Consider the following 23,595-nt stretch of genomic DNA (forward strand, 5'->3'; position numbering starts at 1 on the left):
AGAGTGTGTACTTACTGTTACCCTGCATCAGGCTCTGAACTGGGTATTATACATGCATCCTATCCCATTTAATCTGGGCAACACCATCATGAGAAGGATGTGGAAGGGTCTAGTAGCACTGCGCAAGTCACCTCATTCAATGGGTCATTGCAACTCCAGGCGTTAATATTCTCATCTGTAGATGAGGGAAGCCCGCTCCCCAGAGAAGAAAGTGAAACAGAAGGGGTCCCCTCAGGGCCTGCCCTATTGTCAGACCCCCCACATCTTGCCTCCCAATGTGAACATTTACCACATCTGTCTTGGGTTAGACTTAACTATTGAGCACAGGTCAGCCTCCCCTCTGGGCTCAGAGCTTCCCCAGGGCAGGAATTGGAAGACTGTGGGAGTGGGGTTTTCCTAAAGCCCAGGGAATTACATTCCAGAGGCTGCCACATACTCTGCTGAAACATTCAGCCGGCCCTGGTCCGGGGGTGGCCTGGAGGCCTGAGACAGTCTAAGGGCAGTGAGCGGTGCCAAGAGGCAAGTGGGCAGCTGGCAGAGGATGGACAGACATCAGCTATTTCAGACGGTGCAGCGCAGGCCGCAGCCCGGGGCTGGCCTTGAGTCTCTGGCGCCTCCATGCCCCTAGGTCAGGCGGAGTTTTAGGAGACAGTCTCTGACCCCATGTGCCCTCGGGACCTCGGCCTTACCCAGAGCTGCATCACCCCTCCCTGGACTCCGAGCTCCTGGCCTAAGCCCACTCCCACCCGTGTTGAATCTCCAGCCAACCCATCCCCAAACAAGGCCCCATTCTTACAGAACTACGCTCCACACCCTTATGTCTTCATGCCTTTGTTCTTGACCTCGGTCTGCCTGGCCGCTTGCTTATCCTTCAAGGCTCAGCTCACAGGTCCTGAGGGGGCTGTAGCTGCTGCTGGTGGGAACACAGGCAGCGCTGAGCGCTCTGTCCATGCAGCCGGCAGACTCTGGGCCAAGTTCGCAGGCATGAACTCACTGAAACCACACAAGAGCTCTGAGACGGGCCCGGGAGCGTGCTCCGGGGCACCGAGCCCAGAGCAGAGCAGCCAGGCTGGTCTTCGCGCCATGGCCCCCAGCTCACAGCACACCTTCGTCCGCACTCACTCCTCTTGGAAGGCACTGCGGCTTCCCTCCTCCGGACCTCCCCGCCCTGACACTGACCTGTCACCTGCCTGTTCTATGAGCATCCTCAGGGATGCTCTGCGTCTCATTCATTTCCCTCGGTCTTCCTATCTTTGGCACAGTCTCCGGTACACAACAAACTCCATAAACACTTTCTAAACGGAATTTTACTGCCTTTTGCCTGGAGCCTCCCCAGAAGGCAGGCCCCAGGAAGGGTTTCCAGGTTTGGGGGAACCCGTGTGTGGGAGGATGTCGCTGAGGATGGGCAAGCAGGCGGTGGGCGGCCCCTTCAGAAGGTTTTCCTCTCCCCAAAGTACCCACTTTTGTTCACTTCTCCCCTTCCTTCCCTGCAGGATTCTGTGGTTGGGGGTGGTAGTAGGAAGGGATCAAATCTCAAAGCAAGCTAGGAATTTCCCAAGCAGTCAGGGTCCAGTTTCCTGAGAAGACAAGGCACCCCTCTCCCCGCTTTTTCCCCCCTCTCTTCTCCATAAATTACTAAGCCAACATTTGCTCTTATGAGTAACGGTCTGAGCTGCCCATGTCAAAGTTGGACCACACTTCATTTCTCCGCAGGGCTGTTCTCCAGGAAGTCTTTTTTGCATTCTGTTCTCTGCCTGCTAAATCTATCGTCACTGACACCAACAGAGGCACAAGCAGGCTTGGGAAGCTGGAGAATTTCTCTACTTTCACCACGTCCTGAGCTCAATTGTTCTTTCTCCCCTGATTAAACTGCCTGCTCAGCTGCTTACAAGGGCTGAGTGATTGCCCACACTCCGTAAATCAAGCAAGTCTGCGCTGTGGGGAAGAAGACGTGCTCAAAAGCGATGCCGCCCCAGCCACTGGGGACAGACAACTCATCTTGGTAGCCAGAGCCATCAATCCGCAGCACTACCGTGTCAGATGACATCACAGCCAGGTGAGGAAAGCTGGCATTTGCTCAGCGACACTTCGGGAAATGAATCCTGCCCGCTGCACGACCCCCTGTGCTTGCTCACTCTGCCCAGGGAAACAGGGGTCACGGGGTTTGCCTATGATGTTTAACACCAAGGAAAAAACCAAAAGGGGCCAAGTATTCCTGGTTTCTGTGAATTCATACACTACTAAGACTTCTACAAATCACCAAGGGAAGCAGGGAGGAACAGAGAGGCTGAAAGACTGGGGACCTGGCCCAGTTCCACCAACACACTGGGCTACCCCGGGCCCATGGCTTCACGCTGGAGCACCACTGCATTCTTTTTTTTTTTTTTTGACATCACATGACTTGCAAAATCTCAGTTCCCTAGCCAGGGATTGAACCTGTGCCCTCCCCACTGAAAGTAAAGAGTCCTAACCACTGGCCCGCCAGGGAACTCCCTGGGTTTTTGGCGTGGGAGGATGTGTAAAAGGAATGCAGGGCATTCGGGACAAGTGGTTTGCCCAAGGCCCTACAGATCTGTCTAGAGAACAGTCTCCACCTTTCCATGGCAGTTCAGCCTCCCAAACATCACTGAGACCTGACCAGTAGTCAACGGGAAACCTGGAATTCCCAAGCCTTCCAGGAACCCCCAAACCAAGATCACTTCAGAGGGATCAACCTGGAGAAACAAGAGCGCCCCTTTTTCAAGTCTCAGAGGTACCAGCCACATCCGGAGGGACCCTATCATGATGGTGCCTCTCAGGACAGCCTCACCTAAACCTGTTTATCTTGGCTGTGGCATGCATTTTGGCCAAAAGGAGTATTTTGGCTTCCTTTCCTATCAGTTTGCCAGGAACAACAGCCTGTCAAGTGACTTCAGGTCTGGCCTGGAAAGACCAAGAGAGACATTTAGAAGAGAAGAAAGAGCCCAGCTGTATCCTATGCTGACTTGATGAGAAACGCTTCCCTCATTTGTCCCAAGATGGTCCCTGAAGGAAGAGAGGATCAGGGCACCTTCGCTCCCACCCCACGGCGTATGGCCTTGGCACTCTCTTTCCCTTGCATGGTCGATGTCCAGCTCGCTGGGATTGAGGGCAGCACAGGTTTGGAATAAACAGAGCCACGGAAAGGAAGACCACGTGGCCAGGGTGTCAAGTTCAAGGGGCTTCAACCTGAGGCACATCTTCTTTCAGAGGCCTGTGACCACTCTTGTTTTACTGAAGGTCTGCTATAGCCTTTAGTCAGTGAGTATCGATTGGTCACTTACTATGGAACAGGCACTGTGCTAGCCAACCCGGGGGCCCCTAAGACAGACTGGACTTCGACCTTGAAGAGCTGGTAACGGGCATGGGCTCTCTCCATTTCTCATAATCAACGTACCGAAACAATCTGAAAAGATGTTTCGTATGGATGACTGGTTTAATTTTATACACATTATACACATTATATATATATAATATACACATTATATATTTGTATACACATTTTATACACATTATATATTTGCAATAATTCTGGTGTGATACTGTCAGTGCCATTACAGATATGTCAAAAACTATCAGAGCTCAGAACAAAGAATCACTGGCTCTGCTTGGATAGGATCAGGGAAGGCTTCCTGGAGGTGACCTGGCAAGCAATGATGGGAAAGGCAACACAAGGTGTTGTACATGAGAAGGATGCATGGAAGCATAAAATACCCTGCTGTGGTTAAATGTCTGTGTTTCCCCCCACCCCTGAAAAATCATACGATGAAGCCCTAGTCACCAATGTGATGGTATTAGGAGATGAGGCCTCTGGAAGTTAAATGGGTTTGAAGAGGTCACGAGGATGGGGCCCCCAAAATGGGATTAATGCCCTTAGAAGAAGAGGAAGACATTCCAGACCTGCTTCTCTCTGCTTTGGGAGGACCATAGCAAGCCAGCAAGGAGTGCTCAGCAGAACGTGACCAGGCTGGTACCTTGATCATGAACTTCCAGCCTCCAGAACTATGAGAAGTAGATGTCTGTTATTGAAGTTACTCAGCCTATGGTATTCTGTCCTCGCAGCTGGAGGGAAGACATGCCATGACATTTCCATGGAGGTATAAGGAATTCAGTGAGGATGGGTTCCTCAGTTTCAGAGCGGTGAAGTCTCCCAGCAGGCATGTGTGGCATCTGTTGATGAAGTAACCCCTGACACCTCACAGGGAAGACTGCCATCATCGAAAAACCAACTCTGAAGACCTGCTTGCTCACAGTTCTGTGTGAGCTAGTCTCCTGCACTGGACTTCTGGCCAGGCCACATTCCAAGATGAGCCAACCACTACAATCCCCACTTTCTCAGTCTTGAATAACACCAGCTCTGAGTCTAACACCAATAAAATGATTCTTTGAGTTAGAAGCAATCAAATCCACAGCATCACACCCTGTATGCACCACTAGATGGAGCTACGCATTGCACCGAAAAGAAATACCAGAGGCTAAACTGATTTTCTCCTAAGTATTCTGTAAATAGAATGACTGCCTTTCACAGCTGGTGGTGGCAAGTTATATAAGCCCAGGGTCCTGTGAGGGTAGGCATGAAGGACAGACCATTCACAAAATATTTGTTACATTCCTACTTGTGCTAGAATCTGAGACAAATAATGGGTACCATCTGCCTTCTGGGAGCTCTGTGTTTGCTGGATGACGTTGTACATGATGTTTCTCGAATATCCCGGACTCTCCCAGGTGATCCTCAAGGTCTATGTCTAATTCTCAAATGAAAACTTGTTCTGAGTTCATTTGGCAGAAGTGAAAGTCACTCAGTCGTGTCCGACTCTTTGTGACCCCATGGACTATACAGTCCATGGACTTCTCCAGACCAGATTACCAGAGTGGGTAGCCTTTCTCTTCTCCAGGTGATATTCTCAACCCAGGGTTAGAACCCAGGTAGCCTGCATTCTCCAAGCCAGAATACTGGATTCTGTATTCCAGATTCCAGAATACTGGACTCCCAAATTTGTATTCCAGATTCCAGAATACTGGATACTGGATTCCCAAATCCTCTACGCCAGAATACTAGAGTGGGTAACCCTTCCCTTCTCCAGGGAATTGTCCCAACCCAGGGATTGAACCCAGGTCTCCCACGTTGCAGGTGAATTTTTTTACCAGCTGAGCCACAAGGAAAGCCCAAGAATATTAGAGTGGGTAGCCTATCCCTTCTCCGGGGCAACTTTCTGACCCAGGAATCAAACCAGGGTCTCCTGCCTCGCAGGCAGATTCTTTACCAATGGAGCTATGAGGGAAGCCCTCATTTGGCAGAGGCAAGATTAAATCTCAAATCTGCCTGCCTCTTAAGACCATACACTTTCCTCAACAGTCTCCCTCAAACACTTCCTGTGCCAAGCAAAAGGTTCACACACCAGCTTGGGTGTGGATCGAGGGCACCAGAAATGAGACAGAGCTAACTCTGACTGAGGGAATCTAGGAGGGCATCCTCCTAGATGGGTCTAGGAGGTCTTTTTTTTTTTTTTTTTTTTTTTTAACAAGTTAGATAAGCCTCAGGGGAAAGAAGTACCAGGGAGACAGAGGCAGGTCCTGTGGCACAAAGCGTTGTGAACGCAGGAAACGACCCTGGGTAACAGATGGTACACGTCAAGGGCGCGGAGGAGGGCCAGGGCCAGGGCGGAGGCTGGGAGGGCGGCTGAGGGAGAGGCCGTAAGCAGCCTCCCTGTGAAGAAGCTGACGTTTGTTCCCACAGGCAACGGGAAGCCATCAAAGGCTCTCAGAGAAATTTCTGATGCTAAAATTAAATGGTCTCCCCCCGCCTTCCCCCGCCTAGGAAGGGAGGTATATTCGCAGTATGGAACATTATTACAACTCAGTGCCTCCTCTGAAAAGAAAGAAAAAATCTTCCCAAACATATGGCGTCTAAGTCTGTCCCTTTGTCACTCTATACCATATGATGCTCTGAAGTTTTGGAAGATGAGCACACGGATCGACTTCACAGATCAAATCTTAGTAAGAGACAGCTACGTCTGCTACTTTAACTCCTTTTTCACTAGCTACAGCTGAAATCCAGTTTATTAGTCTAATAAACTGAAGTGGTGAGGTCAGGCGATTTCTTGTAAAGTACGCAGACATGCTTGGCACATGCTAAGTGTGATAGAAGGGTTTACGAAGTACACACACGGAGACCAAAGGCATGTGCCACTAGCTCCTGAGCTAAACTCCATGGAAATCAAGTAACGCCAGTCCCACCTTAGGGAGAAGCGAATGGTACACGAGGCGCACATGTGTTCATATCCAGGAGCAACAAGGAGCTGGAGACTTCACAAAACAGCTATTTGACCAAGCTGAGGTCCAGCATCGTTTTAAAAATAAAGGCCATGGGTTTTCCGAAACTACAATTTACTTCCTCATCAGTCTTACTAAACAAGCTTGCTGTAAACTTTTACAAGAACTTTCCTCAAAGAGGCTCCACACTGATTTATATAATCCTCATACATCAAGGGGAGAAGGTAATGGCACCCCACTCCAGTACTCTTGCCTGGAGAATCCCATGAACAGAGGAGCCTGGTAGGCTGCAGTCCATGGGGTCGCTAAGGGTCGGACACGACTAAGCGACTTCACTTTCACTTTTCACTTTCATGCTTTGGAGAGGGAAATGGCAACCCACTCCAGTGTTCTTGCCTGGAGAATCCCAGGGACGGGGGAGCCTGGTGGGCTGCCGTCTATGGGGTCGCACAGAGTCGGACACGACTGAAGCGACTTAGCAGCAGCAGCAGCAGCAGCATGCATCAAGACTGCTTCCACTAAGTCAAACAAACATCTTGATGAAAACTGTAATCATTTCATTGTTCCCAAGTGCTGGGATCTTTGAGGTTGATAAGACATCTGAACATTGCCTGAAACTGCGTGTCTTCATCAGATGTCTGCCATTAATTAGATAAAACCTCAAAGAGAAATCTAACTGTAGAAGGTTAAAAACCAAATTAATTGTAGTGCTTCAAGGCTTCAGGAAGTTAAATAACATGCTTAAATGTCACAGAGCTCAGTAGTGGCGGGGCGGGATTCAACCTTATCTGCTATTTGTCTGTTTTCTTCCACTACTCCAACGCCGCAGCAATATGACTTACGGGGCAGATTCTGAAGCACAGAATAAAGGACCAGTCCTTCAACATCTACAACCTTGTCGTGTTTATAAAAGGTAAAAGAACTGAGTGCAAAGGATGTTAAATGGTGTGTCCTGAACTCTGCATATAAAGGCAAGCCGGTAACTGACCCTCAAAGCAGAAACTGACATGCACTTCCAGAGAGTGGAGTCATGCTTAACCACTGCTCCAGAATGTCACAACCAGGAGTGTTGGATGCCATCCGGGCTGCCTCTCTTCACTGTGCAGGTAAGCTTCTACACTGAAAGTAACCGGGGGAGGTTGGGGGGGGGGGGGGTCGGGAGGGAGTTGGAAACAGACCAGAGTGCTCCAATTTTAGTAATTGGGTGGTTTGCTTACATTTTCCACACTTTTATCTACACGTGCTCTGAGTGCTATCTCACTTGCTAAAAATGTAAGCTTCCCAAAACAGGAAGTGAAATGTAAACATTTGTGCTTTTTAGCGGGGGGTAACGGCTCTGGTTTGAATAGCTAAAGAGACTAGGAATGTCTCACTGTAACATCACTAAGGTTCAGTTTAGGGTGTTTCAATGTCGCCACCGTGTGGAAACTGTTGGTAGTACATGAAAATAAACACACCATTTATTAAAAGACTGATCTGACAAGAGAATAAATGTTTCTTACAAAATAAGAAAATCTCAAAATAACCCCAAAATGTTTGGTTGTATATCACGGTGGGAAGTGATAAAGATAACCTTGACACCATGCTGAATACCAATGGTCTTCTAAATAACAACATTTAAAATATTTATTAAATAAATGTAACTATTAAATTTAATTATAAATTAATTTTAATAAAAATTTAATTATAAATTATTAAAATAATTTAAAAGATTACATTATATGCAATTTTAGTAATATGCATATATTACTGTTTTCACGGGCTTCCTAGGTGGCGCTAGTGGTAAAGAACTCACCTGCCAACACATGAGACAAAACAGACATGGGTCGATCCCTGGGTTGGGAAGATACCCCTGGAGGAGGGCCTGGCAACACACTCTAGTATTCTTGTCTGAAAAATCCCACGGACAGAGGAGCCTGGAGGGCTACAGTCCGTAGGATTGAAGTTGGACACGACTGAAGTGACTTAGCATGCATACATGCACTGTTTTCATGTTCATGGAAAACTAGAGACACAAAATGATGCTCTAAGTTAACGGAATCATTTCATTTACCAGACCATTAACTTTCCCAGCCATGAGGGTAGCAGAAAGTTGTTACACTATGAGGGTTTGGTGGATCCTGTCTTCCAAGATTTCACCATGGGATGGTTCTAAAAGTAACAGGCAGAAGGCCAAAGTACCTCTATCTCTAAGCTTTAAATAAAAGAACTCTTCTGTACAGACAGGTAGAACTAAGCAAGTCAATTCTGAAATAAACTCAAGAAGCTGTGCTATTTCAAAAAGCAATGAAATCCTGGAGACGATGGGCTGGGACACTGGTTGAGGAGCTGCGCTCAGGAGCATTAGCCCTGAGCCCTGCCTCTTAACTACTCAACTTGGGCAAGTGATTTAACCTTCCTGAGCTTCAGTTTACTCCTCCATAAGAGGGGGATTTATGATATTACCTACTTCAAAGGATTGCTGTGAGGGAAGAAGAATATATATATAAAGCACCTAGCACAATGCTTGGCACATAGTGGGAGAACGAGCTATTATTAAGAAAATACTGTCTCGCCCATGGGGCTCTTGATCACTCCGTTCAGGAAAAGGCAAGATCATCATGCCTGATTTTTATGATCTGTAATTTTACCTGTTAGAATGTTAGAGGAGGAAAAGATCTTGAAGGACTTCTGGGCAAGTCAGGTTAACAGATGAAGGGATTACGGGCAAGTGGGGTAAACGGATGCTTGTTCAGCTTCCACGGGGATCTGTAAGCGGGTCAAATGCAGGAAGCCAAGCCTCGGGCCACACAGGGTCACAGCCCGGCTCAGACATCATCGCATCGCTTCCCTCATCCTCACATGTTACAGAGAGGTTGGGCTTGCTTCTTCATCCGTGCAGCTGCATGTTCACCAGTTCAGCAAAGTTTATACACTCCTACATATACAAGGCACTGGGGATTCAGTGGTGGGCAAGCCGGATTGTCCTACTGCATCACGGCACTTACCTCTGTAAGCAGGAGCAGGCGGAGAGACAATAAAATACAAACCCATCCTCAGGATAATCACATGGACGAAGGAGCCTGGCGAGCTACACCCCATGGGGTCGCAAAGAATCAGAAACGAGTGAGTGAGTAACACACACCCAGGATAATTTTTAACACTGATAAGCTTCCAAATGAGTATAAACACAGTGATGGAGAATAGCCCTAGGACAGGTCACATACAAGACTTCAAGTTGAAGGGTTAAGGAGGACCCTTCAAAGAGATGCTGGCAGAGCTGCCCAGAAGGAACCAGTATAGAGGTCTGGGCAACAGGACCGAGGCAGAGAAACAGTGCAAAGACCCTGAGGCGGGGAAGACTTGATGAGACAGAACATAAAAACCCGCTGCAGCAGCAGCAGGAGAATGGAGAACAAGCAGCTCTAGGGGGCAGGTGAGGGCCAGATACGCCAGGCTCAGGTCCGGATTCTACCCATAAGGTTTGGTAAAGGGCTGACACAGTACGGTTCGCTGTCAAGGGTCACTCTGGCTGCCGGTGGAGCCTGGCTGGGACTGCCCAGCGAGTTACGGCCAGGCCTGGACTGCAGCCCAGGTCTTGTGTCTCTCGGCCCAGAAGGCTCCCCTCCACAGCACACAGCCTTCGACACGGAGAGGACATGAGGAAGGTAGTTTGCTCTCCCCAGAGAACGCTGGGCTTCCCTGGGGGCTCAGATGGTAAAGAATCTGCTTGCAGTGCAGAAGACCCGGGTTCGATCCCTGCATCAGAAAGATCCCCTGGCGAAGGAAACGGCAACCCACTCCAGTACTCTTGCCTGGAGAACTCCACAGACAGAGGAGCCTGGCGGGTTACAGTCCATGGGGTCGCAAAGAGTCAGACACGACTGAGTGATGAACACCTCACTCCAGAGAACGTCAGGACGTCCCGCAGAAGAGAAGGCAGGGGCCGTGCCCCTGCTCCCGGAGAAGAGCAGCGGCCCCGGTACTCACCCGCTGGTGACGTCGTCCGCCCGCATGTTCTTGCTCAGCACGTCCCCGTCGCTCATGTAGCCAGGCGCGTCCATGCTGATGGCCTCCAGGTCCATCTCGTCTCCTGCCTTGTCCGAGACGTCCACGTGGCAGACGCTGCTGCCCCTGGAGGCCAGCTGCCTCCGCAGGGGGGCAGAGTACACGTAGCGGCCTGACTCGGTGTTGATGAAGCGGCTGGCGTTGGCTCGGGGAGGGTACCCGTTGCCCATCGAGGGGGCGTCTCCCGCCTGCAGCCGGGGGCTGGACTGGCCGAGCCTCCAGGCCAGGGGAGTGGGCCTGCCCGTCAAGCTGAGGATACTGCGCCCGCTGATCTCCGTGGTGACGTTGGTGTCAAACGTGGTTTCCAACGTGCTAGAGACACAAAACCGGCCTTGCGTTAGACCCCGACGGGCCCAGTGGTCTTTGCGGTTTACATCCTCTTTAATTTCTTTTTTAGAACTATGAAATACTTCCCATATACAAAACAGGATCACAAAATGAGGTACCAACATACCACCTAGTGCAGTTCTGCTGTTACAAATGAAAAGATGAAGCTGCATGTCCAAGTGACATAGCGAAAAGCGCAGTGGAGACTTTTCCCCTAAAACGTGGTACAAGATACCCATGACCAGTTAGTTCATTTTCTAATATTCACATTTGTTTACTTATTTGCCGGTGCCGAGTCTCAGCTGCAGCACGTGGGATCTTTAGCAGCGCCATGTGGAATCTAGTTTCCTGACCAGGGATCAAACCTGAGTCCCCTGCATTGGCAGCATGGAGTCTTAGTCACTGGACCACCAGGGCAGACCCCCAGTTACTTTAAAGAAATGATCTTAACTCGTCTTTGTAAGCCAGGAAGGGAAGTAGACAACGCTGGACTGGTAACGATGGGACATAGCGCCTGCCTGCTTGTCCTTGGATGCTGCCTTTCATCTCTTCCTTCCTAAAGGCGGGAGGCACCTGTCCTCCCCCAGGGTCCTAAGACATTTCACGTCCTCTGCTCTCTCCAGACCAAGCAGGTGAGGAGGGTCCTGACTTTCTCACTCTGTAACATGCATGTCCCCCACACATTTGCTTCTCCCCTCTTTTGTCCAAAATGACAATTAAACTTTGGGAGCAAAAGACCAGAAATGAAAGATGAATGCCTGGGCAGGTGACGCATGAAAGTAGCTAGGTCTGAATCTGTCAGGGGACTGAGCTTGTCCCAGGTCTTGCCACACCATCAAGATGAGAAACATGGGGGTCTCTTAACAACTTATTGACCAGAGAGGTATTAATACATCTCTTGTTACCTGAATGTTATTGACTGGAATATTTTGATATTCACTAATGTAGCAAATCGCTGGCCACAGGTGCTAGTTTCTGCAAAAATCCCCCAGTCAAAAATGTGTTAACTAAGCAGAGAGAGTGAGAGTCTTTCCTGCAGAAGAAAGCATGGAGGCTTTCCCTCCTCTCATGATCACCATCTTAGCCTGAGCCAAGAAATTCACCAAACTGCTGGAACCGACATTAAGTCTGTTTCAGTGATGATGGTGGAAAGAGGGAGGTGACTTATCTCATCACAGAGGGGCAGTCCAGCCCCTGGCTCCGTGCCAGCACCATCCCACCCCAGGGTACTCGCCTCTGGAAGGAACCAATCAGGTGCCTCAACTGCTTTTGCTTCCCTCTGATCCGGGAAGCAATCTGCCTGACTTTTCTCATATTGGGAACCCCCAAAGTTTAGGTGGGCTTCCCAGGTGGTGCTAGTGGTAAAGAACCTGCCTGCCACTGCGGGAGACATAAGAGACGTGGATTTGATCCCTGGTCAGGAAGATCTCCTGGAGGAAGGAAGGGCAACCCACTCCAGTGTTCTTTCCATGGACAGCGGAGCCTGGTGGGCTACAGTCCGTGGGGTAGCCAAGAGTCAGACAAGACAGAAACGACTTCACATGCATGCAAGGTTTAGGCCCTGGTCTCCTTTAAGAACCCATGGTGCTCAACCCTGTTCTGCCAAAGCTGCAGGCAGAGGAGGAGCCCGGCAATCTCCTGTTGTGTTCATTTATCAAAAAGACTGAAACTGGAGAAGCAAAGGAGACCTCTCTGACCTGGGAGCTCACAGGGGTAACCAAGCCTTTACCTTGATCATCAAGGCCAAACACAAACTGTAAAACCTGGTTCTGCCCAAATCATGAAGGATGCCCAGGGCTGCATCCTCTTCACCTTCTCGCTCAACAATGAAAAGAAGCTGATAAATGTTTCCAATGTAATCCTAGAGTTCATCCAACGAAACCGTGGTTTAAACATGATCCTCCGTTTTTATAAATATTTCTGTACGTGTTTTATACACGTGCATGACTAACAACGTTACAGAGTGCTGGGGATCAGAAGAGAGGGCAGGAATGTGAGTTATTCATTTTATCACACAGGTCAAGTACAGTTCACCTGCTCATTTTAACAGCCCAATATCATTTTGGAAAATGCAAGCAAAGGGAAATTTCAATGCAGCTGGTCTGCCACATCCTCTGTGGAATGGATTGAGCAACGCTCTGCTTTGGGAAGGAATTCGTCTCTATGGATTTTTGCTCCTGACACTTCTGCATGCCGTCTGGTGTGGTCGGTGAATTTCAGCACATTAGCAATCAGGTTATTTATTCCATTATTAGCTAAATCACGAACATGGCTAGGGCGGGGACACACCATGGCAGGAGCAGCCATGTGATAATCAAGTTACCAGCTGGTTCAGGAAAGTGATTCACGCTCCAGGTACCTGTGTGTAACCTGAGTTCCCCGTAAACTGGACATGGTCTCCTCCAAATTCTGCCGCAGATCAGCAATGTTCTTCACCGTCCGCAGTCGCCGAGCCTCGGGATCCTCCCCTGGAGAGACAAAGGTGAAAACTGTTTAAGTTCTTAGGCAGATGCGGAGATTCAAGGGAACAGCAATCGTGTCCATGACCATAACCATGTTGCCTGCGTGGAAGCTGGCTCATCACACATCCTCAAGAAGGGTTTGAGAATGAATGAATGGATGGATGGAGGAATACCCAAAGAAAGGTGTTACACCTAAATAGAGAAGTCTGTCTTCTCCTTGCAGGTCCCTCCAGCAATAGGTGAGGTCTAGCTTGTGAGACAAAGACAGAGTCTGGGGCAGTAAACACATTTCCACACTGTCTCTCATAAAGATACGCACATGTTAGGTCTGAGTCCTGCCCAGGAATCATTTCCCAACCATCCAGAAGTGGGAAAGGCCTTTTGCTTTCTCCTCCATAGACAGGTGCTGCTGCCTACTCACCCCACATTATTTTACTTATTTATGTATTTTTGGCTGTGCTGGGTCTTCACTGTGGCTCGGGCTTTCTCTAGGTGTGGTAAGCAGGGGTTACTCATCGTTGTGCTGGGCAGGCTTCTCACTGCTGTGACTTTTCTTATCATGGAGCACAGGCTTCAGGAGCTGTGGTTCCTGGGTTTCGTTGCTCCGAGGCAGGTGGGATCTTCCTCTGGGAAGGGATCAAACTCGTGTCTCCTGCACTGCAGGCAGATTCTTTAGCACAGAGCCCCCAGGGAAGCCCTGATGGCCAACATTATAGATGGCTCAATGGTAGTGGCTAAAAGATCTGCACCTATTGACCATCAACATTTCTACAGAGAGAGGTTTGCCTTCCTAGTACGGTTTGTTATGTCATCTCGAATGCTGGCTCCTCTCCTCCCTGAGTGGTCACGAGGAAGGTGCTGACCCTCTCTGCCCTTCAGACGCCAGGGTCCTGGTCGAAGACAGTGACATGCCGGTCTCAATGGACTGTCGTAGGACTAAATGAAGATCCGTAAGTGCAGCACCCGCCAAAAGCACCTAATCACGCCAGCTGGTGCTGCAGAGTGGGGAACGTTTGAGAAAAGTCAGGTCTCTCTCTGGGGAACAAGGGACTTCCCTTCCTGGGCGACATTTCCCACTAAATACCTGGTCTGGAGAGGTGAAGCTAGCACAAACATCCCAGGAGAAAGGCCACATACAAGCTGGGAAGCCACACCCCCTCTCAGAGAAGCCTTGCTCGGACAGTGTCTGACCATTCTGTCTCGGTTGAGCTTATGGGGGGAGAGGAAAAGCTGAATAACTACAATAGTGATGAGAGGAATCACACATCCTTCCCTCAGAGTAATTTCAGGAGTGCTGAAAAGACCACCATCATGGGTCTTTTAAAGCTGATGACTATTTCAAGTACTGATCAATATTTCTAAATTAAGCTCCATACAGAACACGGTACACATGGGCAACAGCAAGTGGGATTTACAGCAGACACCAAGTCAAACTTCCAGCAAGTGTCATTAACAGGGCAACAGGCAACTAAGAAAAGGCGTAGAATGAACTTTCCTCCTGAGACAGATGACCACTTCTTAGGTTATTCTCAGCACGGTGGTGCCTGGAGGCTGGATTCAATGATTGATTCTATGGAAGAAATTTGCTATAGCAAACTCTCTGGCCTTGAAAATGTCAGTGTTTTTGATTTTCTCCCCACTCCTAACCAAGAGAAATTTGAAAGGCATTTTTCCCTTATCTGAAAAGTAGTCAGACCTGCATTTCCCACCCAGTTCTTATACGAACGTCCATGTTTTTAAACGAAAGCAGTGATGAATGTCTGCTTTACCTTCCCCTAATGGCTGTGGAGGAATGAAATTGCATCTATCCACAGGGCCATCAATTAAATATCTTTTACTGCCAGTTTGGCCACATTTTATCTGTGTAAAGGCTGCCAAAAAAAGGTACTGATCCTTTGGATGGCTCCAGGCCCTGCAGGGAACATTTATTATGAAGCTAAGTCTAGGCACCAGTTTTCAAATTACCTTCATTAATTAACTTAATCATGCACAACGGTGTAATAACTATATTTACAGGCATACCTTCTTCTATTGTGCTCTGCTGATATTGTAATCTTTACAGACTGAAGGTTTGTGGCAACCCTGCTTCGACCAAGTGTGTCGGCTCTATTTTTCCAACGGCACTCACTCATTTCTGTCTCTGTGTCACACTTCGGTAATTCTGCCAATATTTCCACCCCTCCACCAGCAAAAAGACTATGACTCACCAAAGGTTCAGACAATGGGTGGCATTTTTTAGCAATGAAGTATTTTTCAATTAGGTACGTTGTTCAAAAAAGTACGTTGTTTTTTTTAGACATAATGTTACTGCATACTTAATAGACTACCATATAGTGTAAACATAGCTTTTCATGTTCTGTTGTTTAGTTGCTCAGTCGTGTCTGACTCTTTTGCGACCCTGTGGACTGCGGCCAGCCAGGCAGTTCCATCCATGGGATTTCCCAGGCAAGAATACTAGAGTGGGTAGCCATTTCCTTCTCCAGGGCATCATGCCTGGGATCGAACCTCCATCTCTTGCATTGGCAGGAGCCAATTGGTCTGGAACCAAACTGGTAATGTCTCTGAGGCAGGTCTGTATATGTCCACGTCTCTAATGACATCTTAATGACACATTTGTTTGTGTTAAGTCTCCTGAGACAAAGGTCTTTGACACAGAGTAGTAACTCACCTTTATTCTTGGTAACCCCCACACAAATCTAGATACGCTCAAGAAATATTTATTGCCCCAAAAATGTTTGGTCGGCGTAGGGTGAAAGAGAAAGGATTGACGACATGCACTGGAAAAGGATGTGACAGGTGTTCACAGCCACACCCTGCTCAGTCTTACTCTTGCAATACTCCAAGATGTCCAAACAGGAATGTCTTTTGTAAACCTCAAGACCTATTGACTATCCCCTTACATATTTATTTACCTGTTAGTGAGACACTTAAATATAATATGGACTCTAATTTACCAGGGTTTTTGGTGGTGCCTTATGAAAAGTACAACTTGATTTCTTGTTTTTTGAGCATGTTTTGCATTTATTTTTGTTTTCTGGAAAAAAAAATTAGATACAGTTATTTGCATTACATCTAAAAAAAAAATAAAGCTTTGTGTGTGAAAAAAAAAAAAAGAAAGAGAAAGGATAGATTTTTCACTCCAACAGATGAAGGTTTGCACAGTGGCATTGCCACTTATTAGCCACTTGATCTTGGACAAATCACTTATCCTCTCTGAATGTCATCTGTAAAATGGGGATAAAAGCCGTTCCCTTAGGTTAGAAGGATCAGATGAGATGACACATGATATCCCTAAGCAATTGATCAAAGAGTCCCATAAACGTCCATCCCTAAATACACCCATTTGTTGTCATTTCAAGGAATTGGCTGTAGATAAGCTGGATTCAACCTTATACATACAAGCTACTATGTAGCGTCCCCATAATTATTATTCACCAAACAGACACACACACGATACAACCACACACCTGAGTTTCACTGCTTGAATGTAGGGCTCATTGAATCTGAATGCCCTGTTTCCCCTGAGGAGTCCCACTGGGAAGTGTTTGCTCCCCTCGACGATTCAAGGGCAATGTAGAAGCACAGACCAGTAATCCACCTTCTTTGCTCAGGTGATGATGTTCTAAACTGCCCATTCTGCATGCTGGAAGATGGGCTTAGGAGTATAAGATCTCCATCCCAATTCATTGTCTGAACGAAATAAACACACAGCGTGCCCCAGAGGAAACAACTGGGCCCCTGAAGCCCATATACTATGAACTATTCCATGTTTACCTGTGACTCTCCTCACCCGCCCAGGGCAGCCCTCCTGCAAGCCAGGCGCTGACGGACAGAACACCACGTTGTGATCACACCGCTATGATGGACAGAACTCCATGTTCTGATCACACCGCTATGATGGACAGAACTCCATGTTCTGATCACACCGCTATGATGGACAGAACACCATGTTCTGATCACACCGCTATGATGGACAGAACATCACGTTCTGATCACACCGCTATGATGGACAGAACTCCACGTTCTGATCACACCGCTATGATGGACAGAACTCCACGTTCTGATCACACCGCTATGATGGACAGAACTCCACGTTCTGATCACACCGCTATGATGGACAGAACTCCACGTTCTGATCACACCGCTATGATGGACAGAACTCCACGTTCTGATCACACCGCTATGATGGACAGAACACCACGTTGTGATCACACCGCTATGATGGACAGAACTCCATGTTCTGATCACACCGCTATGATGGACAGAACTCCATGTTCTGATCACACCGCTATGATGGACAGAACTCCATGTTCTGATCACACTGCTATAATGGACGGAACACCATGTTCTGATCACACAGGGCAGACGCGAGGATGGCAGCGTATTAACATGAGGAGCACGGATGGAACTGGGAGTTTTTACTTGGAAGAGGGAAGCTAGGGGACACCCTGCTGCAGGAAAAGAATGGAAACTGTCCGTCAGCTTCAGAGGCTGGATTATGTCCACTGATTTAGAAATGGAAGGATAAAAGACTCCATTAACAGTTAAAACCAAATAGGTATAGAAGGGCTGCCTCATGAAGGAATAGCTTTTCCATCACAAGAAGTATTCCAGCAGGGGCTGAAAGACAACTCATCAGTGAGTGACAGAAGGGATTCACGGACTGGATGATAAGTGGATGTGGTTCCTTCCGACGCTACAATCCAAGGTGCACGTCTCACCTGTTAACTGTGTGTGAATGACAGAGCACCAAGGGACAATCCACCTACTTGCATGAGTAAGGAGAAAGAACTAAGCAATTGATCAAAGAGTCTCCTAAGTGGCAACTCCTAGACACACACATTTGTTGTCATTTCAAGGGATCAGCTGTAGATAAGCTGGATTCAACCTCATACAGACACGGTACTGTGCAGTGTCTGCATAAGACTATTCACACACAACACAGCCACACGTGTGGGTTTCACTGCTTAAATGTAAAGAAAAGTCATCTTGATTCAGAAAGTTTCCTTAGCAACTAAAACCCTTCGACTTCACACTGAAGAGTGCTTGATTAGCCAAGACTGGCTGCACAGTTCTGGTCCCCAGGCCCACTGACAGCATCTCAGGCTTTCTGAGCTCTCACTTGGTTACTGTCCTGATGCTCGGGAGACATGGGGAGAAAAAGAAAAAGGACTGAAAAGATCACAGGCTGCCATCCGTCCCTCTGAAATTTAAGTGTTATGTGGAATGGTCTCTGGCTGCCGCTTTCACTTCTCAGATGTAAATTTCACTGAGCCCCTGGGTCTGACATGAATCCATACTCCTCCACAAGACATACATCTGACCCATGCCAGCTGCTGAATCACTGGCCTGACTCTTTTGATGTGTGCACATATGAACACGATCTGGAATGTGTGTGGAGACCTGAGGAGTGATTAACCTCCATACCCTTCTCCTGAGAGCTGACCCTTTTCCCGCACCATCCAGGTTCTCACATGCAAGGGAGCTAAAACCTGAGAGAGAAGGAAACGTAAAATCAATCCCAAATGTGGGGCCCCAAACCACTGCAAGATGGATCACTTACAAATGGCTGGAAACTTCTCTGTCTCCTCAACGCGCCCAGCCAGCAGAGCCAGAGGGAAAGAGCTAAACCTCTCAGATCCTCTGAAATGAACACTCAGAGTTAATGATCAAATGGTGGACGAGTCGATCATATGGGCTGCATACCAACTCCACTGCTATGCCGTGGCTATTAAAATGGTGGGGTCACGGATACTTAGTCTAATTAATGGATTTCAAACATGGAGTCAGTTTTTAACCCAACCCGGGAAGTGGTATGATACGCAAAGAATAACACAGCCACTGCTAAATATGTGGCTTACCACTCACTTCCCTGATTAGAAGTTGCTGGAACCCAGGGCACAGAGCTGGGAACAGGGATAAGGCACGGAGAAAGTGGTGGCCCAGAACGCACTGCAGCAGGAATTCAATTCTGATGCTACTTCTGTTTCTTTAAGTGAACACTGTGATGATATAACACCAATAAACATTTGTGGAATTAACTGTATGACAATTGCAGATTTTATGTTTTTATATGATATGACATCCTTTAATCGTCATTCCTGTCTAGTGAAAGTGTTAGTCGCTCAGTTGTGTCTGACTTCTTTGCGACCCTATAGACTGTAGCCCGCCAGGCTCCTCTGTTCATGGGATTCTCCGAGCAAGAATACTGGAGTGGGTTGCCATTCCCTTCTCCAGGGGATCTTCCTGAACTGGGGATCAAACTCCGGTCTAGCACATTGCAGGCAGATTCCTTAGCACCGTCTAAGTGATCAGGGAAACCGCTCCTTGTCTAGGTTACATTCAAATAAAATTTAGACTTTTGTTTTTGGTAAAATAAATATGCTGAAATCTTCTTTCCAACTGTCTGAGGATGCTCAGAACAATTTTCAATCAGTGCTTCTAGAAAGGAAATTTGAAAAAAGCCAATACATTTTAGAGTTCTAACTCTTTTTGGAAAGCAACTCTATCTGAAGAGTGAACAAGGAGAATCTAAGTGAAATGTCCCGAGCCCAGAGTCCCTACACGAGTGGCGTGGAGTATGGCTTAAAGCAGAACTCACCAACAGGTAAAAGACTTTTTATAGTCCTGGAAGGAGGGAACAGACCGTGAGAGAGAAGAGGGAAAAAAAGAGAAGGAAGCAGGAAGACGGAAATCAGTCTGGCTCATCAATCAAAGCAACAGCGAAGCAACTTCACGTCCAGCTGGGTTCGGCCCTTCCAGCGGTGGTTGCTTGGGAGGCCTCACGTCCCAGAGACAGCGGGGTTCCAGGGCTCCGTACTCACCAGTGAGTTCCTCCAGGGCGGGCTGTCCACTCTTGGTGTAGTGGCTGGGCTCCACGGTCACACCCCCTGAGCTGGATTCGGCAGTAACATTCCCTTCGGTGTCTGTCTGGGACCTTCACACACAAAGCAGAGCAGACACTCTTGTCACAAGCGGTAACTACCCCATCTGGAGCACCGTGCTCCAATCACAGCCTCCACGAGCCTCTCCTTCGGTGAGAAGCTTTAGAACAGAGCAGACCAGCAGACGGACACTAAATAATTCACCGGTGCATGTGGAGTGATGTCCCAGAAACAGAGAGAGCCACCGAAATGTAAAAGATGAAATATTCATCACCCAAATGGAGGGTCTGCAATCCTTCACTGGGGAACGCGTCTCTGTGTCCCCTTTGGGGAGCTAGATCTAGCCAGCAAGTACCCAGTGGTTTGGATCATTTAACCTGTGCCAAAGAGCCACTTCCAAGTAACCAGTGATGCCAGCAAGCCATGCATGAAGATGATTCCATTGGCGGCCCCCGTGCGCCAACCCCTCCCCAGATCCTCCTGACGCGGCTGTCTCTGGAGAGGTGACTGTACAACCGTCCAGGAGTGGGTGCCAAGCAGGTATGTTTGCCCTCCAGGTCTGATTCAGAGCTCAGATCTCCTGAGATGAAAGGTCTCACTGATCATTATTTCAACACTTGACTGAAATCCGTACTTCCCCAAACCTTCTCCATGCCCTTATTTGTCAAGCAAATCGAGACAATCAAGCAATGTGCTGTAGCCACAATTACCTCTGCTTATTCAGGCGTGCCAGGCAAATATAATTACATTCGCAGATATAACCCTGGGTGTAATGTTATTAATTCATCGGCATCCTTAGCTAATTCAACCAGATTTCACTCTCTATGAAGAAAGTGTTTGCCAAGAATGTGAACTGCCTAAAGACTGTGGGGGATGTACCGATAATCCCCACACCATCCATCTATACTCCCCCCACCTTTGCCTTCCTACTGACGCCATCGGTTCCCCATTCCCATCATCTCTGAATTTAAAGGATTTCCACGCTATCTGTGCTCCTCTCTTTCCTTTGACCAGAATCCAAGCTTGCGCCATCTCTGCCCAGGCTGGTGAACAGGTATACGGCCTCCAGCCATAGAGCTTACAAATGACAGCCAGGTACAGAAAGCAGCCCACGGATTGATTCTTACTGGTCTGCCTAGTATCTTTTAAAGCTTTTGAATTCATGTCCACATTTAAAACTAGAGAGAGGTCACCAAAAACAAATCTGGATTTCTGTCTTTTTCTCAGTAAAAACAAGTCTGGAAGGACGGAGCTGACGTTCTTGCAGGGCGCCACCTGCTGGTGAAATGTGGTGGCGGTCCCCTCTGGGGAGGCGTGAGGTTCCCTTTCCCAGTCACCCTGGACCACTCAGGGTGCTACTTCTGTGGTATCACCTTTGCGGGCCCAAGCAGGCACCTGAACTGTGATCTCTGTTTCAGACTGTTTCCAGGTCTTGTCCACTCCCCATTCTATTCTCCACTGACCTCGGTGACCCTGATGTGATCTTTCATGTTTTGATTAAAGGCCTCTAATGGTTTTCCGTTGTGTGCAGAATAAGATCTAAAGTCCTTATTGTGATAGAAGATGCCCTGCATCACAGGATTCTTCCTCCCTCATTTCCAGCCCATCTCCTGACACTCCTGCCTTTACACACGGCCCAACCCTGTGCTCCACCCACACGTGGCTTCTCTCCAGTCCCAGCTCGTACCCAGCCCTTCACAATTTTGTCTTTGTAGTCACTGTGCCCTTTGACTGAAGGCTCTTTTTCTCTTTCTTCCTTAGTTTCCTCCTGATCTGCCTTGAAGGCACCGTCCCTGTGTCATCTTGGTTTGGAGGCTTTCCCCAATTCTTGGCCAGCAGGAGGTGAATGGCTCCACCTCTTGTGCGTTTCTGTTCTCCTGATGTCTATTTATTACAATAAGATCTAATTAACAAACCTTTCCTCTGCTAGATTAAGAGCTCTGTGAAGGCTAAGACTGGCTCTTTTGATGTGTGAAGTTAAGAACACTGTTCCAATTCACGTGCTAAGCAGGCACTCAGGTAGGGTGTGCTGAATGGATACATGAGTTTTTAAGTCTAGAAGGATTCTGGGTGGGAGAAGGAGCATTGGACTTGGAGGTCTGAACATTGAGCTGGCTGGAGTCTGCAGCCACGCACATCTCAGTAAATCAACGCACCCTGTAAGCAGCTGGGCCCTTCTGCGAATACAGGGTTACGACAGCGACCTCCCCTGGCTGCTACGAAAACCACAGGCAAGACCACACAAACGCACTCAGCGAAGTATAAAGCAACAGAGGTGTCCCGCGTGTCTTCTGAATTGGTGACTATAGTTCATTCCAAGTGATTTTTTAAAAAAATGATTTATTTTCCTTCTCTTGGTAACATCACTAACATGAGAGGTTCCATGGGAGCACTGTTAAGTAACAGTGAGCCATAAACTTGAAAGAGAGAACCTAGAGCATAAACGGAGTCTAAACCACTTTCTAAAATCCTCTGGTCTAGCCCTGTCTCCTCAACTTACAGATGAGGCTCAGCACAAGGCAGTGATTTAGAGTCAAGACTATTTCACGGCTAAGCACTTGGTCCCTCGAGGTAGAGAGACTTGGCTATAAACACGAGCTCTTCTGACCACCAGCTCTTTGATGTAGAGCAAGTTATTATTCTAGGCCTCAGCTTGCTCATCGGAAGAATGGGGATAAAAAAGGTAGCCAGCTTATGGACTTGTGAGAACCCAATGTTCTGGGTTTCTGCACACGCGTGGTGCACACTCAGCAGCGGTGTCTGCAGCCAGGTCCCAAGGCCACACAGGGACGCACGAGCGAATAAAAGACCGAGTCAGGCAACCTGACTCCTATCCCAGGGCTCTTCTCTCTGGCCTCCTCCCGGGCTCACCCAGAGGAAAGGCACCTCAGAGGAGGAACAAGGACATCACACGGGGTGAACACAAACACTAGAGCGCAGTTCAACACACGGGATGCTTTCTCTCTCGCATCTGTTGGACTTTAGCTCTTTACCATTAAGAGTTTTTCCTCTCATAGAAAAATCTCATAGAAATATTAAAAAAAAAAAAAAAAAAAAAAAACAGAGGTTAAAAGTTTTAGAATCTTTCCATTCTAACAGCCCGGAAAAAAAAAAGAACAGAGTGGAATTGACCATGATCAGATTGTCACATATTTAATAAAAATGCAAATCAAGAATCTGGAAACAGTAGCCTGAATATGCCTAACCTCAAGACTATCCATGTGACCACAATGATAAAAATTTCACAGCAAGCAATTCAGTTGTCTCCACGGTTCAGAAAGCAGTTGTATTAAAAGTTGAACATGGAGATCAGTGCTGAATCATTATCTAAGCCTTGGCACCCTTCTCAGGACTGTTAGCTGAGCTGATGACTTAATTTAATACAAAGATGACCGTCTCCCATTTAAAAAGGTCTGATGTGACCCTCCCTGAAGGGGAGAGTGAACAAGGAAAAGGAAAGAGCTTCTCCTCAGAAGCCTGACTTTCCCTCACCGGCTGGATGCTGTGGGCTTGACTCTGAAATCAATCGCTTGAACCAGTCTTCCTATCAGCTCTTGGCAGGAATGGTAACAGAACTAGAACTC

At 47.8% G+C, this 23,595-nt stretch overlaps 1 protein-coding gene across 2 annotated transcripts in view; it reads right to left on the bottom strand.

Annotated features, from left to right (window-relative positions):
• Positions 1–23,595, bottom strand: part of NAV2 (neuron navigator 2) — a 418,592-nt gene that overhangs the window by 151,697 nt on the left and 243,300 nt on the right. For both annotated transcript variants that reach the window (XM_065937242.1, XM_065937241.1), the window contains 3 exons: positions 19,952–20,064; positions 13,025–13,133; positions 10,261–10,650 (listed from right to left, as the gene is read on the bottom strand). In XM_065937242.1, coding sequence (XP_065793314.1) covers positions 10,261–10,650; positions 13,025–13,133; positions 19,952–20,064 — 612 coding nt within the window. The remainder of the gene's footprint in view (positions 1–10,260; positions 10,651–13,024; positions 13,134–19,951; positions 20,065–23,595) is intronic.

The sequence above is a fragment of the Muntiacus reevesi genome, chromosome 5, assembly GCF_963930625.1.
Source record: "Muntiacus reevesi chromosome 5, mMunRee1.1, whole genome shotgun sequence".
In the NCBI taxonomy this organism is placed as follows: Eukaryota; Metazoa; Chordata; class Mammalia; order Artiodactyla; family Cervidae; genus Muntiacus; species Muntiacus reevesi.